The sequence below is a fragment of the Pristiophorus japonicus genome, chromosome 6 (assembly GCF_044704955.1).
Source record: "Pristiophorus japonicus isolate sPriJap1 chromosome 6, sPriJap1.hap1, whole genome shotgun sequence".
Lineage (NCBI taxonomy): Eukaryota > Metazoa > Chordata > Chondrichthyes > Pristiophoridae > Pristiophorus > Pristiophorus japonicus.
In genome coordinates, this window is record NC_091982.1 from 181,233,245 (window position 1) to 181,257,522 (window position 24,278).

The following is a 24,278-nucleotide window of genomic DNA, read 5'->3' on the forward strand; positions in this document are numbered from 1 at the left end:
GGGGAGGAGTTGGCTTGCTGTCATGAACTGGAAATGGGGCGATGTCAATGCAATTTCTTCTGTGGAGCGAGTATCATGCTCACAGGTCCTGGACAAATTTGACTCATTATTTCAACCCAGCATCGGCACTTTCATGGAGGCCAAGGTAGTGATCCACATAAACCCGGACGCCAGGCTAGTACACCACAAGGCCAGAGCGGTGCCTTACGTGATGCGAGAAAAGATAGAATGCGAATTGGACCGCCTGCTGAGAGAAGGCATCATCTTGCCAGTCGAATTCAGTGACTGGGTGAGCCCAATCATGCCGGTGCTCAAGGCGGATGGGTCGGTCAGGATATGTGGCGATTACAAGGCCACCATCAATCGGGTGTCACTCCAAGACCAGTACCCGCTACCGAGAGCGGAGGACCTCTTTGCGACTCTATCCGGTGGCAAACTTTTTTCAAAATTGGACCTGACCTCAGCTTACATGACCCAGGAGCTGGCGAGTGAGTCGAAGAAGCTGACCACCATCACGACACACAAGGTCCGTTCGGGATTCGTTCGGCCGCCGCGATCTTTCAGCGAAATATAGAAAGCCTTCTCAAGTCGATTCCAAGGACGGTGGTTTTTCAAGACGACATCCACATCACGGGTCGTGATACTGAAGAACACCTCCACAACCTGGAGGAGGTGCTACGCAGACTGGACCGGGTAGGGCTGCGACTGAAAAAGGCGAAGTGCGTCTTCTTAGCTCCAGAGGTAGAATTCCTGGGGAGGAGGGTAGCAGCAGACGGGATCAGACCTACTGCGTCCAAAACGGAAGCGATCCAGACAGCATCCAGACCCCGCAACACGATGGAGCTGCGTTCGTTTCTGGGGCTCCTGAACTATTTTGGTAACTTTCTTCCCAAATTGAGCACGCTGTTAGAGCCGCTACACGTGCTCCTACGCAAAGGTCGCGATTGGGTCTGGGGAGACAGCCAGGAAAGGGCTTTTGATAGAGCACGCAATTTGTTATGCTCCAACAAACTGTTAACGTTGTATGACCCGTGTAAGAAACTTGTGTTAACATGCGATGCGTCGTCCTATGCGGTCGGGTGTGTGTTGCAGCATATGAATGCCAATGGTCAGTTACAGCCGGTAGCTTATGCCTCCAGAAGTCTGTCCCAGGCAGAAAGGGGCTACGGGATAGTAGAAAAGGAAGCGCTAGCATGTGTATATGCAGTAAAAAAAAATGCACCAGTACCTGTCTCCAGCAGGAAATTTGAGCTGGAGACAGATCACAAACCCCTAACGTCCCTTTTGGCCGACAACAAGACCATAAATGCGAATGCATCGGCCCACATACAGAGGTGGGCACTTACATTAGCCACCTATGACTACATAATTCGGCACAGACCGGGCACTGAAAACTGTGCCGATGCACTCAGCAGGCTCCCACTAGCCACCACTGAGGGGGCAACTGAGCATGATGCTGAGATGGTCATGGCTGTTGAAGCTTTCGAAAGCGAAGGCTCACCTGTGACAGCCCGTCAGATTAAAGTCTGGACAAATAAAGACCCGCTACTGTCTTTAGTTAAGAAATGTGTCCTGAATGAGGACTGGGCAGCCACGTACGGGGCATGCCCTGAGGAATTTAAACCATTTCATACGCGCAAGGATGAACTCTCGATTCAGGCCGATTGCCTACTGTGGGGAAACCGAGTAGTCATGCCCCAGATGGGCAGAGAGGTGTTTATCAGAGAACTTCACAATGAGCACCCGGGCATTGTCATGATGAAGGCAATCGCCAGGTCACATGTTTGGTGGCCAGGGATAGATGCAGACCTGGAACTTTGTGTTCGCAGGTGCAACATGTGTGCTCAGCTGGGCAACGCACTCAGGGAAGTCCCCCTTCGCCCCTGGTCCTGGCCCGCCAAGCCATGGTCACGCATCCATGTGGACTACGCAGGTCCTTTCATGGGAAAAATGTTTTTGGTTCTTGTAGACGCCTACTCCAAATGGATTGAGTGTGCCATTTTAAATTCAAGCACATCCTCTGCCACGGTAGAAAGTCTACGGGCAATGTTCGCCGCCCATGGTCTACCGGATGTCTTGGTCAGCGACAATGGCCTGTGCTTCACAAGCACTAAATTCCAGGACTTCATGGCAGGCAATGGAATCAACCATGTCAGATCGGCACCATTCAAGCTGGCCTCAAATGGTCAGGCGGAATGAGCAATGCAGATAATCAAACAGGGGATACTCAGAATCCAAAGGGGTTCCCTACAAAGCCGCTTATCACACCTCCTGTTGGCCAATAGATCACAACCTCGCTCGTTCACAGGGTTTCCACCCACAGAGCTGCTAATGAAAAGGATGCTCAAAACCAGGTTATCTCTTATACACCCTACTATGAAAGAAATCGTTGAGAGCAGGCGTCAGTCACAATGTGACTACCATGACAGGAATGCGAGGGCGCGATGTATTGATGTCAATGACCCTGTTTTTGTCCTTAATTACGCTGCAGGGCCCAAATGGCTTGCAGGCACTGTGATTGCCAAAGAGGGGAATAGGATTTTGGTAGTTAAACTTACCAATGGACAAATCTGCCGCAAACACGTGCATCAAACTAAAAGGAGGTTCAGCAATCCCATAGAAGAAGTGGAGGAAGTACACGACGTAGAGTTTAATCCACCACAGGTGACCGAATACCGGAACCAAGTGGAGGAGAGCCCAGTCACTGTGGGCAGTCCGGACAAGCCTGAGGCACCGCAAACAGCAGACACTCAGGCCACGCCCAACAACCGGAGCCCCAACTCAGGCGCTCTACAAGGGAGCGTAAACCACCAGAGAGACTTAACTTGTGATCCCAATAAGACTTTGTGGGGGGGGGCGGGGGGGAAGGTGATATCATGTATTCAACTATCATTGTAACCCATGTATCAGCTGACCTAAGTTGTACATCTTGAGAACATTGACCACAAGGGACGAACTTGTGGGAGACACTCCTAACCTGGACTTTCAGGCATAAAAGGGGAAACTCCACCCACCTTCATCACTTGGCAATAAAGGTAACTGGTCACAGAGTGACCTTCTCTCAAGTATGGGCCTCGTGTGCATTTATACTGTATAGTAAGGACATATCACAAGTGATTTGAATTCATTGCCATCTCTGGGGAGCTCCACACGCAACCTATGGCGGAGCAGGGAATGACTGACCACAGCTTCTGGATTTCCGTGTTTATCTACGCATGTGCTAAATCCTGAAGTTGCTGTCAGTTTCAGAGGAATAATGACGACAAGCGCTAACAGTTTCGCCATCATATCCTCCGTAAAATCCGGGCCAATGTCCTAACTTTTGCTCGGTTACATTTAATTTTTTTAATGCTCGATTTGTCCTTGGGGTTAGTGATACTGGTTATTCCCATAAGTGAACCTTTACGTAAATGTAACAGGCAAACAGAGAATTCTCATCATGGCTCTCTGGTGGGAACATTCACATGCCACTACGGGATTTCCTTGACTTTGATAAAAGAAAAACACAGTCTATGTCTCGGGTTATAAACACTAAACAAAGTTGTTGATTAAATTTAAAAGAACAGTTCAAATATTATATATTTATAGTGATTACAAAATCTTATTAATCTCTTCAATGTGAAAAACAACAAAAACTGCATCTCCTGTGGTAACAAGAACAACTTGTATTTATATAGCGCCTTTAACGTACTGAAATGTCCCAAGGCGCTTCACAGGAGTATTACGAGATAAAATTTTTTACACCGAGCCGCATAAATAGAAATTAGCGCAGGTGACCAAAAGCTTGTTCAAAGAGGTATGTTTTAAGGAGCGTCATGAAGGAGGAAAGAGAAGTAGAGAGGTGGAGAGGTTTAGGCAGGGAGTTCCAGAGCTTGGGGCCGAGGCAACAGAAGGCACGGCCACCAATATTTGAATGATTATAATCAGGGCTGCTCAAGAGGGCAGAATTAGAGGAGCGCAGACATCTCGGGGGGGGTTGTGGGGCTGGAGGAGATTACGGAGATAAGGAGAGGTGAGGCCATGGAGGGATTTGAAAATAATGAGGAGAATTTTGAAATCGAGGTGTTGCTTAACCGGGAGACAATGTAAGTCAGCGAGCACAGGGGTAATGGGTGAGTGGGACTTGGTGCGAGTTAAGACACGGGGAGCTGAGTTTCGGATCGCCTCTAGTTTACATAGGGTAGAATGTGGGAGGCCAGCTGGGAGTGCGTTGGAATAGTCAAGTCTAGAGGCAACAAAGGCATGGATGAGGGCGTCAGCAGCGGATGAGCTGAGGCAAGGGCGGTGGTGAGGTAGAGCTGGGTATCATCAGCGTACATGTGGGAACTGTATTTTAAGATGATGTTGCCAAGAGGCAATATGTAAATGAGAAACAGGAGGGGGCCAAGGATAGATCCTTGGGGGACACCATAGGTAACGATGCAGGGGCGGGAATACAAATGCAGGTGATTCTCTGGCTCCAATTTGATAGATAAGAATGAAACCAGGCAAGTGCAGTTCCACTCAGCTGGACCACGGTGGAGAGGCTTTGGAGAAGGATAGAGTGGTCAACTGTGTTAAAGGTTTGCAGACGTCAAGAAGGACGAGGAGGGACAGTTTGCCCTTGTCACAGTCACAAAGGATGGAATTTGTGACTTTGATGAGAGTCGTTTCGGTACTGTGGCAGGCGAGGAAACTGGATTGGAGGAATTTAAACATCGAATTGCGGGAAAGATGGGCATGGATTTGGGAGACAACATCACGTTCAAGGACTTTGGAACGGAAAGGGAGGTTGGCTGTTGAAACATTTTGCTTATTTCTTAATTGACAGCCTCAGTCTAATGAATGAGATGAGGCTATGGAGCCAAGTACAAGCTTACAATCTGTAGTTCCTGGCTACAGAGCTGCCTTTCAAAGAGTCCACAAAAGGTTCTCACAAACCTGACTCCAGTTTTCAACAGAGGTGTCGATGTTAATCAAACCTATTGCTATAAAAAGATCCCCAGTATATCACCACAAAGGATATTTGAATTGAATGTAATGGCTGGACCCACTGATCTGATTCAAACACTGTTGATCAACCCGTGGAGTGTTGAAAATTACCACTTGTCCAGACAGCCAACAGTGATACTATTCGATAGACTATCATTAATGCCTCTGCTAGTCAAAATATATTAGCATATTAGATCCTCTTTTTTTTACAGAAACAAACTACAACAGAGGCATAAGTGCCTTTCATTGTAACACAATCTCTGTAGCTGGAAAAATCAGCTAGCTGTAAGGAGTTTTAACTCTCCATGTATCATGACCCAAGGAAAAATGGATAAAATTGCCACATTACTGAGGAAAGTTCATTGACAATGTTAATAACTAATGCCACTGTACCATAAGATGTAGATGTAAGTGGGGAAATTGCAATTTTCTCCTTAAAAAAAAGACTTTGGTATGTGGTTTATCTTTTTTAAATTTCTGTGGAACAATCTAGTCCAAAACTGAATAGTTGACAATCCTCGCAATACGTCTGGATTTTCTGGAGTGACTCTCGTAGTTAATGCTTATTCTTTTTGTGTACAAACTTGTGAAGCGAAGAATTGTGATTGACGGTCACTTTCATGCCTTTAATAATGTGTTATATTTTACTCTGAAAATTAATACAATTCAGTCTGTTTAAATGGGTTTGCTTAAGCACCGTGAAAAATTTTACATTAAATGCACTAGATAAGAAAGAAGTACTTGAATTTATATGGTGCTTTATGGCATCAATTTTAAGTATCTCAAAGTGCTCCACAAATAATGAATGACTTTGAGGTGCAATAATTGTTATTCTATAGGCAAACGTGAGCAGTGCCATAGAAGATTGGCTAATACATAAAAGGAACAAATATAAGAGAACACTACATGGACCTTAAGGAACTTGTGAAATTCTAAACCTATTGACATCATTATCATTCAGAAAAATTACACACACAATACAATGAAAGGCAAGGATCACAGTGATTTAAATGCACCATATAAGGAATTGTGCATTATACAGATGCACATCCTATAACAGATATCATATGATAAATGTATTTACATACTGTAAACTTATTTTAAAGTTTACAATACATAAATACAATTTTAATAAAGCTCCCACATGATAAAATGTTGTAAATCATTGATTCTTTTTTCTTTATATATGTAACTATGTTCGATTGACCTCCACTTGATAAATGTTTCCTCTCGTTTTCCACTGCCTCAAGTATACTGAGCAAATGTTAAAACATCAGAAGTTTGAATAGATTTTTACTTTCCCTAAATCAGTTCAGTAAGTATAACCAATTTCTCTCAGCTAAAGTAATTGCTCTGTTTGCAATTAACAGGCAAGTTTTGTTTTGGCCAAGTTTGATCGATTGCTGTCATTGTTTAACTGGTAAAATTAAATGGATGAGTCATCAGTCTTTTTCAGTTACGAAGACTCAGAACTGCTGATGTTTGCTTTCTATTCTCATTTACCGCAGCTGCAATTCAGTCTCTCCTTTCAAATCTCACCATCATATTACTAGTAAGTTTCTCATGGCACTGTTAAAATAAAGGAAGTTATTGTTGCTTAATGACATTGAGTATAATCTGTCTCAATATTTTTGCCCATAAATCTCTTGTATTCATATCCTAATTTCTATTGACGCATGATTTATGTTACTCTAATCTAAGGCTGATTCTGCAATGTTCTGCTCAAGGAGCTGTCCCGTGCCCACAGCGGTCTGTAGAATCAGGAAGGTAGGCCCTAGTGTACCTGGTAATGAACTGGTTCCACAGGAGAAGGGTTTGAGGCCACACTGTGTGCTGGCCTCATTCGCTACTGTAAAATATTGAAATGGATGCAAATTGATTACACAACAAATGCTCCTTGTAAATCCTACCATCGACGATCTCTCAATCCAATCCCCTGGTCTTTTCATACCAGAAGCGAATGCCTCTCGAAAATTGGAGTCCAAGATCCAACCATGTTGGTGAGCAAAACTGCATCAGTGCTTGGGCCTTGCAGTGCACCCTGAAGTTGCTACTGTTTCCAAAATGCTCTGCAGGATCCCAAAATATGCTCACATCCCTGCACAGAAATCGAAGCAGCACTGCTGTGTGCCCTTTCCATTCCATGCAGGAAAGAAAGAATTTGCATTTAGATAGTGCCTTTCACATCCTCAAGCCTTTACAGCCAATTAATTACTTTTGAAGTGTGGTCACTGTTCTTTCGTAGGCAATCGCAGCAGCCAAATTGCACACAATATACTTCCCATAGTGTGGAGCCCAATGCTGCACATAGTACTCCAACTGAAGTTTTATTAAGGTTTTATATAGGCTCATTATTACCTTGTGGCATTTATATTCTATTCCTCGTGTGATAAAACCCAGAGTTCCATTAATTATTTTTTGTTATAGCCTTATCAACCTGAACTGCTGCCGTTAATGTTGTGTGAACACATATCCCCAAATCCCTCTGCTCTTTAATAGTACTGAGCCTGCTTCCATGCAAAATATAGCTACTGCTGTTATTTTTTTTACCAAAATGCACTCCCTCTAGGTCTATATCTAAATCATTGATCAACATAGTAAATGAAGTGGTCCCAGTACTGAACCCAGTGGGACACCATTACCAGCTAACAACCACTCTGAAGAATTGCCCTTAATTCTTAATCACAGTTATCTTCCTTATAATCAATATTTAATCTAGTATGCTAGTATTCTCTGAATTCCACATCCCTGCTTGGGGAAGAAGTCCTTTACAAATTCTAGGAATTCCATTCCCTTTTCCCATGAACTCCCTCTCTGTTCCAATGGATAAGTGGATAATTAAAATCTCCCAGAAGATTAATTTTGTTGTTTCTGCTCATCTCTCTATTCTGACTGCAGATTTGCTCATCCATTTCCTTCCCACAAATTGGAGATCTGTAATACAACAAACCCTGCTAATGTAACAAACCCTTTTTTAAATCTTTGATGCTGCATGTGGGAAGTTCTCCTTTTGTCCTGGGCCAACATTCCTCCTCAAACCAACACCACAAAAGCAGATTAACTGTGTTGTGGAGTATTTAAATATAACACTCGACACAAGTCTGTATATGGAGAAAAGAGTTGTTTATTTCTCTCCATCGATCAAGGGAGAAACGGCTCGCATCAGTCCCGCAACTGGATACAACCCCCCCACCGCTCTCACTGAACACTCGTCGGGTCACTGTCTTTATACAGTCAAAATACATACAAAATCATGAAGTTCCGAGCGGAAGTTTTCCATTTGTTGTTTCCCTGATGCGTCACAAATTTCCACCTACTTACTACAATTACATTGGTTAATACAATTATAATGACATAAAGTTTTGTTGTATCCCCCTGTGCGCCCTTTATCTGATTAGTTACGTGCCGCATCATTTTCATGTCTGTGAACTCTTCCCCCCTCACCACCCCGCCCCCGGCCTATCTGCCCTCAACCAGCTGGGATGTTCTCAATTCTCCTTTGTTTCCCGTTATCTCCTACCACTGCATGTGACACCTATCCTAGCCTTGGAGTTTATTTTTCGTTGAATAATGTCTTCAACCTAACCCAACTGTCTGTTTTTTCTGCAATAAGCTGATTTATCTTCCTGAGAGTTCTCTTGACCTCAGCCATAACCCTTGCTAAGTTTCAGAATGTTCTAATTCAACAGTTTCCCTGTGTTCAGCAGCACGTGTCTTTTCTGTTTTTACTTTCACCTTGCTTATGATTTTAACTTTACTTAATGAAGTTACCTCTGATTAATTTTTTCCCTCTATAAACTGGTCAATCATTTTCTTTTAGTGTATATTTGAAGGGGCTGCTCCTCAAATTCTGGTTGCACTTCAGTCCCACGCTCCTGATCTTTGGGCATCCTATGCAGAGGGGAGCGGGCAAGTCGGAAGGCCTCCTCATAGGACTGCTCCTGGGCATGGCCAAGGTAGCCATTAACTGGTCCAGGCAGCGGGCGGTCGAGGGGGTCGTTCAGCTCGACTGCCTGCCTCTCTTCCACGGTTACATTCGAGCCAGGGTGTCCCTGGTGAGGTGGGCGTTGGAGGGACTGGAGTGCATCATCACCCCCGGCAACCAAATTTTAATTTGACCATAGTTTTCCAAAAAGTATAATTTGTTAATTTGTCAGTTTTAGTGTCTCTTTAACAAGGGGGCACTTGATTTAAAGTTTACTTAAAATAGTTGACGTGGGGCGATCCTGTCTGAACTGACCCCCGTCCGGTCGGAATTCCTCATCAGCGCCAAGCCCCGAAAGCTCCCTCGGGAGCCAACACCTCACAACTTGAGCCACCTCCAGGAAATCCCCTCCATGCCTTTCAGTTCTGTGCGGAGGGGATTCCTGTACGGGCTGCTCTTGCACACCCTCCGTTTTTCCATCCTCGTTTGCCATCCGTACACGCCATGGCGTACCATCTTGCCTTCCGGAGAAGGTGGGGGTCCCCAATGGAAGGCTCTCTACGTGGGAGTCCTCCCTTTATCTATTGGGGACTTGGCCTGGAGGGTGTTGCACGGGGCAGCTCACGGACTCCCAGGCCACAAAAAAACTAACCTAAAAAAATTGTAACTGAGTTACATTGGCACACAATCTTTGGGGAAACTTAAATTTTTTTATTTTAGGCCAAAAAAGCAGCACACGCCAAAAAAACAGTGCAAATCACTGGGGAAAATTGAGCCCTATATCCCTTTGCAGATTCTTTGTGTCGCCTTCACAACTTGGTTTCCAACCTATCATTGTATCATCAGCAAATTTGGCTACATTACACTCAGTCCCTTCATCCAAGTCATTAAAATAGATTGTAAATAGTTGAGGTCCCAGCACTGATCCCTGTGGCACCCCGCTAGTTACAGTTTGCCAACCTGAAAATGACCCATTTATTCCGACTCTCTGTTTTCTGTTAGTTAGCCAATCCTCCATCCATGAGCTTTTACCTTGTGCAGTAACCTTTTCTGTGGCACCTTATCGAATGCCTTCTGGAAATCCAAATACACTACTCTACTGGTTCCCCTTTATCCACCTTGCTCGTTACATCCTCAAAAGCTCCAGCAAATTTGTCAAACACGATTTCCCTTTCATAAAACCATGCTGACTCTGTTTGATTGTACTATGTTTTTCTAAATGTCCCGCTATTACTTCCTTAATAATGGACTCCAGCATTTTCCCAATGACAGATGTTAGGCTAACTGGTCTATAGTTTCCTGCTTTCTGTCTCTCTTCTTTCTTGAATAGTGGCATTACATTTGCAGTTTTCCAATCTGCTGGGACCTCCCCAGAATCCAGGGAATTTTGGTAGATTACAACCAATGCATCCACTATCTCTGCAGTCACTTCTTTTAAGACCCTAGGATGCAGGCCATCAGGTCCAGGGGATTTTACCACCCCGATTTCAAAATTCACATCCTTGTTTACAAATCTCTCCAAGGCCTCACCCCTCCCTATCTCTGTAATCTTTTTCAGCCTCACAACCCCACGAGATGTCTGTGCTCCTCAAATTGTGCCCTCTTGAGCAACCCTGATTAGAACTGTCAACACAACCGGTGGCTGTGCCTTCAGCTGCTTGGGCCCTAAGCTCTGGAACTCCCGCCCTAAACCGCTCTGCCTCTCTACCTCTCTTTCTCCTTTAAGACGCTCCTTAAAACATACCTCTTTAACCAAGCTTTTGGTCATCTGCCATAATTTCTTCTTATGTGGCTCGGTGTCAAATTTATCTGTTTTGTCTTATAACACTGCTGTGAAGTGCCTTGGGATGTTTTACCACGTTAAAGGCGCTATATAAATAAAAGTTGTTGTTATTTAGTCCCATTATTTTGCCTAGTACTTTTTCTCTAGTGATAGTGATTGTTTTAAGTTCCCCCTCCCTATTATCCCTTGATTATCCATTATTATTGGTATGATTTTGGTGTCTTTGACCATGAAGACCAATACAAAATACTTGTGATACATTTCTATTTGTGAAAGGGAGCATAGGGCAACTTTCATGCGGGTTACATCAATTTAACTGATGGAATAAACTATGCATATCACTATCCCATACTTTGAGACCTCAATTATCGAACTGAAATTGGTCCAGTTGCAACCTTGCCCCAATGGTGGAGGCCTGGGTTGTATGTACTTCATCAGTATTGAAACTATTTATCTGGGAAGATATTTGTTCTTAGTGCAACAAATGCTTTAAAAAATATATTTTACAGAGATATAGTCTGTTCCATGGTACAGTAGCAGATCTGCTTTAGCATAGCTCATGGCTAGCCCAGGATCTTGAGTGTGGTTTCTGATACTTACTTTAGTTCCACAGTAGCCTAATTGTGACAGCAGTTCAACAATTGCTGTAATACAGCAAATTTACTACAGTAATATAGCATATGACTTACACAAGATGAAAATATTACACGCATTACTGACACTGAAAGCTACAGATATATTTGAAACAATATGGCCACTCAAAGAACTTGAAAAAATGTTTGAGCAATTTGATTTGTTGGTGTTATAGTGGTTGCTATTTGTTGATTCATACCGTTTCCTACTGTCCATTGAATGGAATTGACTCTTTTATTGGTTCACATAGCCCACTGACTAAATGTGATACAAATAAACATGGGTAACTTATGGTTAACTGTGCCCCTCTGAGTGCGTGGCATTTTTGAGGTGTGATGCTTTTGAAAGCGTGATGCTATGGAACATTGAATGTGGAACTTGCTACCACAAGGAGTAGTTGAGGCAAATAGCATAGATGCTTTTAAGGAGATGCTAGATGAGCACATGAGGGAGAAAAGAATAGAAGGATATGCTGATAGGGTTAGATGGAGAGGGATGGGAGGAGGCTCGTGTTGAGTATAAACGCTGACATAGTTGGGCAGAATGGCCAGTATCTGTGCTGCAGATTCTGTAATTCTATGGATGTGTGCTAGCTTCAGGATTTTTTTTTATTATAGAGCAGTTCCACATGGGATTAAATAGTGTGTGCAGTAGAAAGCCTATTATGGGCTCATCAAATGGCTCAGTTAGTAATTACTCTACTTGTTACTGAACCATGCAGACCTGCAAGATCTCTGATAAAATAAAAGTGCATGCTCCATATGCTGATTTGAGCTGGGAGGTCATTAGGAGTGCTACATCCCATCTCAGTGTACCTGATCTAGGGAGTGGAAAAATCAGACAGGGATTACTCTCCAGTGACCCCTGCTAAAAGCATGTGCATGTAGATATTGGCTGAAGATGGACTCAAGTCGGCTGTAACGCTCTCAATTCAGGTTCATGGATGGGCAAGGTACTGAAAGGGTGCCACTGTCTCTGGAACCATACTCCAATATGCCAGGAGTGGAGAATCTTAGCTTTGAGGACAGATTGGATAGGCTGGGTTTGTTTTCCTTGGAACAGAGGAGGCTGAGGGGGACCTCATTGAGGGGAATAAAATTATGAGGGACCTAGACATGAGGCCACACCTGGAGTATTGTGTACAGTTTTAGTCTCCTAACCTGAGGAAGGACATTCTTGCTATTGAGGGAGTGCAGCGAAGGTTCACCAGACTGATTCCCGGGATGGCGGGACTGACCTATCAAGAAAGACTGGATCAACTGGGCTTGTATTCACTGGAGTTCAGAAGAATGAGAGGGGACCTCATAGAAACGTTTAAAATTCTGATGGGGTTAGACAGGTTAGATGCAGGAAGAATGTTCTCAATGTTGGGGAAGTCCAGAACCGGGGGACACAGTTTAAGGATAAGGGGTAAGCCATTTAGGACCGAGATGAGGAGGAATTTCTTCACCCAGAGAGTGGTGAACCTGTGGAATTCTCTCCCACAGAAAGTTGTTGAGGCCAGTTCACTGAATATATTCAAAAAGGAGTTAGATGAAGTCCTTACTACTAGGGGAATCAAGGGGTATGGTGAGAAAGCAGGAATGGGGTACTGAAGTTGCATGTTCAGCCATGAACTCATTGAATGGCGGTGCAGGCTAGAAGGGCCGAATGGCCTACTCCTGCACCTATTTTCTATGTTTCTATGTTTCTATAATGGATAGAAAGGGCCTATTTCCCTTAGCAGAGGGGTCAACAACCAGTGGGCATAAATTTAAAGTAATTGGTAGAAGGTTTAGAGGGGATTTGAGGGGAAATTTCTTCACCCAGAGGGTTATGGAGGTCTGAAACTCACTGCCTGAAAGGGGAGTAGAGGCAGAACAGGGTTACGGACCTAGAGCTGGAAAGTGGGATTTGGCTGGATAGCCTCTTGTTGGCCGGCACGGACATGATGGGCTGAAATGGCACCCTTCCATGCTGTAAATTTCTATGCTTCCATGATTCTATGATGTCAATCCCTCAGGGAAGGAGAAAATTGGACAAAACATTACACCATAATTACGCAGAAAGTATTGTCATCCAGTTATCACCCTTATAATATTTGCCTGACTAAGCTGAAAATATGTATGGCCTGATTTTAAAAACCCTGCCAACAATTTGCAATACATGTATAAATCTCCTCTGTTTTTGAAAACTGCTGTAACAAACCACAAGTGTGCTACTTTCAACACGGTTAGACCGACAATGAAACATCAATAGTCCTGCACATTCCATTCAAATTACATAATAATTGCACAAAAACAGTATTCGTGATACAATTCATGCATGTTATAAATGTTTGTCAAATTATGGAAGTTAGAATGGGAACTGAAAGTTTCTCAAAGATATTTTACAGTCAATATATATATATGGATACTCTGAAGCCAAGGGACCTTACAGTACCCAATATTAGAAAAGTACATTTCAAAGAAAATGAAAGTATCAACAGTTCTTTATTCGAGAATGAAAGTAACTTCAGAGATTTATCCTGCATTGGAAGGCCTTAGGGATATAAAGCAGATGCCACCAACTCTGAAATATTGACAAACTTATTCAGCCTCATAGTCTTGGGATTTCAAAATTGAACTAAAATAATTTTACTAAATTAATTTTTAGAAAAATAGCATTTCCCAAACCTTTCTAAAATTTAGTTATTTCTAATTGTATCACAAAAATTGAATAAAACTGCATGTATCCTCAAGGATAATTAACCCATTCATATCAAGTCTGCTAACCCTGTTTATAATGTGGATAACAAATAAATCCTATTACACCTGATGTGAAAACTAGTGGTTGTGCTTGGCAGTTGGTACCTCCACCAGCCACCAATGAAGTGATTGTATTTTAAAACAATCAGGACCAGAATTGTTTAGTTTCGAAGCCTTACTCTGCCAATATGTGTCCCCTCTATTGTAACATGACATGCTGTAAACTTCTATGGTTCTATAATTGTTACTACATAAAATAACATGACTAGCAAAAATATTTAGGGATTTGCTAAAATAGGGGGCAGTGCTAGAAAACCAGTTAACAGTGAATGTAGGGCCTTTATTTAAAAAGGCAGCTGGGAAATTCTGGGTAACAATAGACCAGATAAAATTCTGGAATCAATTATGAAGGACGAGGTATTGTAGTATTTAGAAAGATATAAACTAATTAGAAAGAGTCAGCATTCTCTTACAAAAGGAATGTAATTCCAAAGTAACATCACAGAAAATTTGATAAAGAAATAATAGATGTGGAGAATGTAGATGTCTTTGATGAGATATTTGATAATATATTAATTGCAGGCACAGCAATCTAGAATGTTGGCTTTAGAATAGCAAGGATATCATGTTCCATGATGATGTGAGAAAGAGAAAAAGTATCTGAAGCAACTAAAGCATGATCCTTAGTGTACTATCTTCTGTGACAGTCCAAACTCTGGATCTCACACACAATAATCTGTGACTTACTGTTATTCTGTGTAGTTTAGCACATCAACACTGCATTTGTATGAATTGGCTTATTTTCTTCATTGTTAATTATTCACTATATTTCTTTGCAATCACTTTTTTCTGTTCAGGTAGGAACGGTTAACTAAAGTAATCCTCATGCCAGCTTTTCATCCACAGTGACCACTGTAAAAGTACCAGGTGAAATGTAAGGCTTGTGGTGGATTAAGAAAGAAACACTTCCTTCAGAGCTGCAGGAACATGAAAATTTTTTAAAATTCTAGTACAGGAGTTTTGAATTGAATAGATCTTTTTCTAAATTCTGTTTTTTTTCACTCAATGTATGTGATCCATAGTATAGGTTCATACTGCGGCAAACCCACCCACCCTTTCCCTCAACGACTATCTGACCCACCTGTGACACAGACTGTGGTTCTTGTATTGGACTGTTCAGCCACCTAAGTACTCATTTAAGAGTGGAAGCAAGTCTTCCTCGATTCCAAGGGACTGCCTATGATGATCATACTCCCACATATTTGAATATATAAAATGGCCTATTTTTGTTACTGTCCGTCTCAGTCAAATATGTATGCATTCATCACATGAAAGCTGTTCGTGGGTTGTAAATATAATAAAATATTATTGATCTGCAGTGCAATAAAGAAGTGGAATAACTCTGGGTGACCTCTCAGATAACCAGAGCCAAAATGCCTTGCACTAGTGGTGGGAATAAACTATTCACTTTAACAATCCTGAGGCAGAATTTATTGTGAGTGAAACATTACAATTTGCTTTTCGACTAGTTCAACTCCCATTGGAATCATTGAATAAAAATCTGGCTTGTAACAGCTATGAAAAGCAGATGTAATTAAGGCTTGTGGTAAGTTAAAAAATCAATACTTCCCTAACAGCTACAGGAACCTGAAAGTTAGCAAATTAGACATACTGATTTGTTCAAATGCAGATCAGTAAATGCCTCATAGTTAGTAAATTAGCAAATGAAACATACTGATTTGCTGAAGTAAAAATGAGCAAAAGCTTCACAGAAACCCAGAGAAAAAAAATCTCTCAAAATTGGGCTACCTGTGGAAGGAACTGTTAAATCCAGCAATGGGTGTAGGAACAGGCAGGCTCTCACTGTCTTGCATCAGCCACTATTAAGAATATGGACTGCTTCCTCCTGTGATGGGAACCACTATCGAATGTTAGTAACAGTGGAACTTGAGAGTAGAAAAATACGGCTACATTGGAAATGGCCACGCTGGAGGCCAGGCATCGTACGGTGTTTGGATATTCTCCCTTTTCTCTTTCTACCTAAATCAATCAATCACAGTCATAACAACCTGCTAGTGCATTCCGAACCACTCATCTGCAAAGTTATGCAGCGTGCAGTAAATCGCTATCATAGTATTTACAGCACAGAAAAAGGCCATTCGGCCGCACAGGTCCATGCCGGGTTACTCTTGTGGACTGTATGGCAGGATGCCACCAGAGCTATCCAGGCATCAAAATGATTGCTTGAGGACTATAATGATCTGCAAAATGAAGGATCTAGTTGACCAATGGATCTGATTGTAGCACAGTTTAACGACTGAGCATGGGTTCCTGAGAGGGAATGACCCCCTCTCCAGAACCAGTGGAAACCTGTTCAACCTGCGCCGTCTCCAGGCCAGATCCAAGACCACCCCAACCTCTGTTGTCGAGCTACAGTACGCGGACGACGCCTGCGCACATACAGAGGCTGCACCCCAGGACATCGTCGACGTATTTACTGAGGCGTACGAAAGCATGGGCTAAACGTCCGTAAGACAAAAGTCCTCCATCAGCCTCATCGCACAGCACTGCCCCCCAATCATCAAGATCCACGGCGCGGCACTGGACACCGTGGACCACTTCCCATATCTTGGGAGCCTCCTATCAACAAGAACAGGCATTGACGACGAGATCCAACTCCGTCTCCAGTGCACCAGTGCAGCATTCGGTTGCCTGAGGAAAAGAGTGTTTGAAGACCAGGCCCTCAAAACTGCTACCAAGCTCATGGTCGACAGGACTGTAGAAATACCCGCCCTCCTGTATGGCTCAGAGAGATGGACCATGTACAGCAGACACCTCAAGCTGCTGGAGAAATATCATCAACGATGTCTCCAAGATCTTACAAATCCCCTGGGAGGACAGGCGCACCAACATCAGCGTCCTCATTCAGGCTAACATCCCCAGCATTGAAGCACTGACCACACTTGATCAGCTCTGCTGGGCAGGCCACATAGTCCGCATACCAGACACGAGACTAAAGCAAGTGCTCTACTCGGAGCTCCTTCACGGCAAACAAGCCAAAGGTGGGCAGCGGAAATGCTACAAGGACACCCTCAAAGCCTCCCTGATAAAGTGCGACATCCCCACTGACACCTGGGAGTCCCTGGCCCAAGACCGCCCCAAGTGGAGGAAGTGCATCAGAGCGGGCGCTGAGCACTTCGAGTCTCAACACCGAGAGCGTGCAGAAATCAAGCGCAGGCAGTGGAAAGAGCGTGCGGCAAACCAGTCCCACTCACCCTTTCCCTCGACGATTATCTGTCCCACCTGTGACAGAGTCTGTGGCTCTCATATTGGACTGTACAGCCACCAAAGAACTCACTTTAGGAGTGGAAGCAAGTCTTCCTCGATTCCGAGGGACTGCCTATGATGATGATGAATGAGCCAAGTGTGCAAGGGATAGATCGACCTTGTCCCCAAGCAGCCATCCTTTCACTTGCTTTGTAGGAGCGAATGGGGGAGATGTAGGTTGTCACAATATAAAAGCATGATGGCAGCTGGAAGGATAGAGGACTGGTGATTAGACACCAGTTGCATATTAATGTTGCAAAAACCCTGCAGTTCATGAAGGCATTGGGAACATGTGAAGGAGCACAACAGATGCCTAAACTTCTGATATGCACTTCTAGCAAGTGAGGCTGCCTAGCCAGAGCAAAGGTTGGAAAATGATTTCAGTTTAGTTCTCAGAGCGAAGGCTCTCTTACAGGATGACTCATTGACACTGAACAAAAAATATTTGGAGCCAAAAACGTGCACCCAGCATTTATCTCAATAGATCCAGTTTTGTTCCCCGATTGAAACCCAAAGTGGTTCAGCAGCAAAATTATGTCTGACTGTAACAAGGTGCAAGTGTGGTCCCACCTACCTGTACTGACAATCTGCAAGGTTCAATGTTTAAAAAAAATACTAAATCAGGCCACAGGTTGTGGATTAACTGTGGAACTGAGTTGACTTGAAGTTATGTGGCGGTGGTTTCCAGCACCACTTCTGCAGAAATGATTCAGTCAGCAGAAAGAGGAATTCTCTGCACCCCAAACACCAGCGTCATAGCCCGAGGGGGTTGGCCGGTCATGTGACGGGTCACGTGAGCCGCTGTTGGCAGCTCGGCTCGGTCTGGGTGTTGGTGTGGGGTGAGCAGCAGGTTGCCCTCTTCGCCAGGCTGATCGACCCGTGTGTGACAGCCATGGCCGAACGGACGCCCTTACTCAACTACCGGCTGTACACAGCGCCCGAGCCTGGCGGCGGCGCTCCCGGTGCAAGGAGGGAGGCTCGGCACTCGCCGCCCAAGAAGCTGTCCACTTTCTTCGGGGTGGTGGTTCCCACTCTGCTGTCCATGTTCAGCGTGGTGCTCTTCCTGCGGATCGGTGAGTGCGGATTGATTGCTGCTTCGGCTTCAACTTTCCCGAGTTTGTTGCAGTTTGACCCAGGCTGACATTCTGAGCCTGGGAAATCCCGACTGACGTCAGCTGTAGTTGGGCGAGACTCGAGTTTGGATAGCTGCACTTCAAAACTGCTCCAAAACATATTCTTTTTGCAATGAGTTTATTTAAAAATCTATATAGCCTAGAATATCTCGGATGCTTTGAGTTCACTAGTAAATAAAGTCGTTTTTCATAGAATCATACAGCACAGGAGGTCCTTCTGCCCTTTGTGCCTGTGCCAGATCTTTGAAAGAGCTATCCTATTAGTCCCACCCCCCTGCTCTTTCCCGATTGCCATGTAAATGTTTCCTTTTCAAGTATTTATCCAATTCCCTTTTGAAAATTAGTATTGAATCTACTTCCACCACCCTTTCAGGCAGTTCATTCCAGATCACACCATCTTGCTGCATAATCTGGTGACCAACCCTTATGTCATGTATCTCACATTACTGTATATAACTATACATGACTGTAACTGGATATGACCTGTAACAATAAGCATACCTTACCACCAGGGGTGCACTTGCAGGAGGCACTCCATACCTGTCCCACTGAGGTATAGAAAGAGAGGTCTCAGGCAAGTGCAGCACGGGAGAGCTGGAATTAAAGGTGCAGGTCCTGAGTGACCGTGACTTCAGCATGTGTCTCGTGTAAGTCAGTACATTAGAGTCAGGACTTAACAGTGGCGACGAGTTACGGGATCACAGAATCCACAGAATGCCTACCAACAGCTCAGATGAGAAATACAATGCTAGAGACAATTGGGATGACTTTATAGAAAGGCTCCAGCAAAGCTTTGTGACTAAAGACTGGCTGGGCGACGATAAGGCAAAGAGAAGAGGCCATCTCTTGACCAGCTGTGGCTCGAAAACATATGCTTTAATGAAAGGCCTGCTGGCACCCGAGAAACCAGCAAGCAAGTCGTTTGAGGAGTTGAGCATACTGGTGAGAGACCACCTGAAGCCAGCGAGCAGCCTATACATGGCCAGACACAGGTTCTACAACTACAGATGCTGTGTGGGCCAAAGCATACCCGACTTCGTGGCGGAACTTCGGAGGCTGGCTAGTTCATGTGAGTTCCCCGATGAACTAAGGAGAGAAGTACTGAGAGACCTTTTTATTGAAGGAATAGGCCATGCAGGCATATTCCGAAAGCTTATAGAGACTAAGAACTTGACTCTAGAGGCAGCAGCACTGGTCACACAGACGTTCTTGGCAGGCAAAGAAGAAACGAGGTTGATCGATACTTCGGGTACGACAACCAACGAGGCATCGGAACAAGGGGTTCACATTGTGAAACAAACCGCTACCCCCACACACAGACAAAGGCAGGAGAGAAGACCTTCAACAGCAGACAGTGGCGCCAGAAGCCATCAAAATCAAGGGCCACATGAACGGCCGATCACACCTCATCAACCCACAATGCGAGCAACCAACAACAGATTGAGAGAAGCTCAAGGGAGATCAGCCAGACGCAGCTCATCCTTCGGAAACAATGGAAACGGTCTTTGTTGGAGATGTGGGGGAAGGCACTCAACCAGGGTGTGTCGATTTCAGCATGCCGTTTGCAGAAACTGCAACTACACAGGGCATCTGGCTCGCATGTGCAGAAAAACAGCAGCTCGGCTGGTATACAAATCGGAAGGGTTGGAAAGCGGACCAGAAGACGGTTGGAACAGTGCACGGGACGCTGAGGTACAGTGGGTTAACACGATCAATGTCCACTGTTCTTACACCAAGACGCCTCCAATTGTGATGAGGGTTCTACTCAACGGGATACCCGTCAACATGGAACTGGACACGGGGGCCAGTCAATCCCTCATGAGCGTTCAACAGCTGTGGCCACACAAAAGCAACAGACCAAAACTCACAAAGATCGACACCAAACTAAGGACCTATACTAACTAAATCATCCCAGTCCTTGGCAGCGCCATGCTCTCAGTCACACACAAAGGGATGATGCACCGACTTTCCCTGTGGATTGTCCCCGGGGATCTCCCAGCCCTGTTGGGGAGAAGCTGGCCAGCAGAACTTAATTGGAAATGGGATGATGTTCACGCCATGTCGTCAGAGGAACGGACCTCCTGCTCAACAGTTCTAAGCCGTTTTGAACATCTCTTTCAGCCAGGTGTGGGCACCTTCAAAGGGGCTAAAGTTAGAATCTAGATCACACAGAATGCCAGACCGGTCCATCACAAGGCTAGAGCTGTGCCTTATGTGATGAGGGAAAAGATTGAAAACGAACTGGACCTGCTTATGCAGGATTTCTCCCGTGGGATTCAGCGACTGGACAAGCCCCATCGTCCCCGTTATGAAGCCTGATGGATCCGTGCGAATCTGTGGGGATTACAAGTCTACCATAAACAGAGTCTCCCGACAGGACCAATACCCGCTGCCCAACTATTTGCCACGTTGGCTGGAGGAAAACTTTTCTCGAAACTTGACCTCACATCTGCATATATGACGCAAGAACTGACCGAAGAGTCTAAGATACTCACTGCCATCAACACACATCGAGGCCTTTTTGTGTACAATCGGCATCAGGTCGGTAGCTGCTATATTCCAGCACAACATGGAGAGTCTGCTCAAGGCCATCCCGGGGGACGGTTGTGTTTCAAGATGACATACTCATCACGGGCAGGGACACCGACTCTCATCTCCGCAATCTTGAGGAAGTACTAAGTCGATTGGATCGGGTAGGCCTAAGAGTTAAGAAATCCAAGTGTCTGTTTCTCGCGCCTGAGGTTGAATTTTTGGGCAGAAGGATTGCCGTTGATGGAATCCGCCCAAGCGATTCGCCTGGCACCCAGGCCCCGGAATGTTTCGAAACTGAGCGCCTTTCTCGGGCTACTCAATTACTTTGGGAACTTTATGCAGAACTTGAGCACGCTGCTGGAGCCTCTCCATGTGCTACTCAGAAAGGGGTGCGATTGGTTTTGGGGGATGCCCAAGAACGCGCCTTCACTAAGGCACGCAACCTTCTATGTTCCAAGAATGTTTTAGCCTTTTTTGACCCAGGTAAAAAGTTAGACCTTACGTGTGATGCGTACGGGGTCGGGTGCGTTTTACAGCACGGCAATGATGCGGGTAAATTGCAGCCTGTTGCTTATGCCCCCACTTTCGCGGGCGGAGCGCGGGTATGGTATGGTTGAGGAGGCGGCGCTCGCGTGCGTGTACGGTGTCAAAAAGATGCACCAATACCTTTTCGGGGCCAAGTTTGCATTAGAAACCGACCACAAACCCCTCACGTCCCTACTATCCGAGTGCAAGGCAATCAACGCCAACGCCTCGGCGCGCATTCAGCGGTGGGCACTCATGCTGGCGGCTTACGACTACACGATAAGGCACAGACAACTGTGCCGACACGCTTAGCAGGCTACCCCTGGCGACCACAGAAGGGTCCGATGAACAGGACTGTGAGATGGTCATGGCAATCAATGCCTTTGAATCCACAGGTTCGCCCATAACGGCTCGCCAAATCAGAGCCTGGACGACCAGCGACCCCACGTTATCTCTAGTTAAAAGATGCGTTTTAACCGGTGACTGGGCAGAGGCTCGCAATGCCTGCCCCGAGGAGGTCAAACCCTTCCATAGGCGCATGCATGAACTCTCACTACAGGCAGACTGCCTGATGTGGGGCAGCCAAGTAGTTATGCCCTTACGAGGTAGGGAGGCGTTTGTCCGGGAGCTCCATCGCGAGCACCTGGGGATCGTCCTTATGAAGGCCATAGCGAGGTCTCGTGTCTGATGGCCTGGCATTGATGCGGACTTGGAGCTCTGAGTCCGTCGGTACACCATTTGTGCCCAACTCAGTAATGCCCCCAGGGAGGCCCCCCTAAACCCCTGGCCCACCAAACCGTGGTCGCGGGTGCATGTAGACTATGCGGGCCCATTCATGGGCAAAATATTCCTCGTAGTCGTTGATGCATTTTCAAAATGGATCGAGTGCACCATTTTAAACTCTAGCACCACCTCCACCACTGTGGAGGGCCTTAGAACCATGTTTGCAATGCACGGCATTCCTGACATATTGGTCAGTGATAATGGTCCGTGCTTCACCAGCGCAGAATTTCACGATTTTATGGTTGACCATGGTATAAATCACGTTAAGATGGCACTTTTCAAGCCGGCCTCCAATGACCAGGCGGAGCGAGCACTGCAGATCTTTAAACAAGGCATGCTCAGAATCCAAGGTCCACGCTGCAGAGCCACCTGTCACGATTGCTGCTGGCATACAGATCTCGTCCGCATTCGTTGACTGGGGTTCCTCCCGTGCAACTATTGATGAAACGCACCTTAAAGACCAGGCTCTCGTTAATCCTCCCAGACATGCATGAAATTGTTGAGGCTAAGCGTCAAAAGCTAACTGGGTACCATGACCGAAATTCGAGGGGGAGGTGGAATGAGATAGGGGACAAAAGTGTTCGTGCTAAACTATGGCCGGGTTCCCAAATGGCTTGCAGGGACAGTAACAGACAAAGAGGGAAATAGGCTACTGGTTGTACAAATGGACAATGGCCAAACTTGCCGGAGGCATGTAGACCAAGTAAAAAGTAGATTCACTGATAACACTGAAGAACCAGAGGCAGACTACAATGTGGAACTCACACCACACCTGGTGGACAGACAGGTGGAACAACCTGAGGAAAGGGCAGTTTCAACAGACAGCCCAGACGAGATACCAGCAATCACACCGAACGAAAAACAGGCACCAAGGCAAACAACTGAACCACAACTAAGACTCTCCAAGCGAGAGCGCAGGCCACCTGAGAGACTGAGAATCTATAAAGGCAGTAAGACCTTGGGGGAGGGTGATGTCATGTACCTCACATTAATGTTTATAACTGTATCTTATCATGCTATACATGACTGTAACTGGATATGACCTGTAACAATAAGCATACCTTACCACCAGGGGTGCATTTGCAGGAGACACTCCATACCTGTCCCACTGAGGTATATAAAAAGAGGTCTCAGGCAAGTGCAGCACGGGAGAGCTGGAATTAAAGGTGCAGGTCCTGAGTGACCTTGACTTCAGCATGTGTCTCGTGAAAGTCAGTACATTAGAGTCAGGACTTAACAATAAAAACATGAGAAATAGGACATGGCCCCTCGAGCCTGCTCTGCCATTTAATAAGATCATGGCTGATCTGATCATGGACAGCTCCACTTCCCTGCCCGCTCCCCTTAACACTTTATTCCCTTATCGCTCAAAAATCTGTCTATCTCTTCCTTAAATATATACAATGACCCAGCCTCCACAGCTCTCTGGGGCAGAGAATTCCATAGATTTACAACCCTCTGAGAGAAGAAATTCCTCCTTTATCTCAGTTTTAAATGGGTGGCCCCTTATTCTGAGACTATGTCCCCTAGTTTTAGTTTCCTCTCTGCATCCACCTTGTCGAGCCCCCTCATTATCTTATATGTTTCGATAAGATCTCCCCTCATTCCTCTGAACTCCAAGGTTGAGCCTATACACATATCTTCATGTCAACCCTCTCATCTATGGAATCAACCGAGTGAACCTTTTTGAACAGCCTCCAATGCAAGTATATCCTTCCTTAAATACTGAGACCAAAACTGTATGCAGTACTCTAGGTGTGGCCTCACCAATACCCTGTACAGTTGTAGCAGGACTTCTCTGCTTTTATACTCCATCCCCCTTGCAATAAAGGCCAACATTCCATTTGCCTTCCTGATTACAGGTTGAACTTCCCTTATCTGGGACCTGGCCTGTGCCGAATAAGAGGTTTTACCGGATAAAGGGAGGTCATGCCGAGAGG

General features: G+C 45.1%; 2 protein-coding genes across 2 annotated transcripts in view; one reads left to right on the top strand and one right to left on the bottom strand.

The window, feature by feature from the left end:
- Positions 1-18,090, bottom strand: part of LOC139265897 (lisH domain-containing protein ARMC9) — a 182,921-nt gene extending 164,831 nt beyond the window's left edge. Inside the window, exon 1 of the mRNA XM_070883456.1 lies at positions 17,940-18,090. The gene's annotated coding sequence lies outside the window, so the exon portion shown is untranslated. The remainder of the gene's footprint in view (positions 1-17,939) is intronic.
- A 63-nt stretch (positions 18,091-18,153) lies between these two features.
- The window catches only part of LOC139266232 (solute carrier family 12 member 9), a 91,042-nt gene continuing 84,917 nt past the window's right edge, over positions 18,154-24,278 (top strand). Inside the window, exon 1 of the mRNA XM_070884061.1 lies at positions 18,154-18,438. Within this exon, the coding sequence (XP_070740162.1) occupies positions 18,258-18,438 (181 nt within the window). The 5' untranslated portion in view covers positions 18,154-18,257. The remainder of the gene's footprint in view (positions 18,439-24,278) is intronic.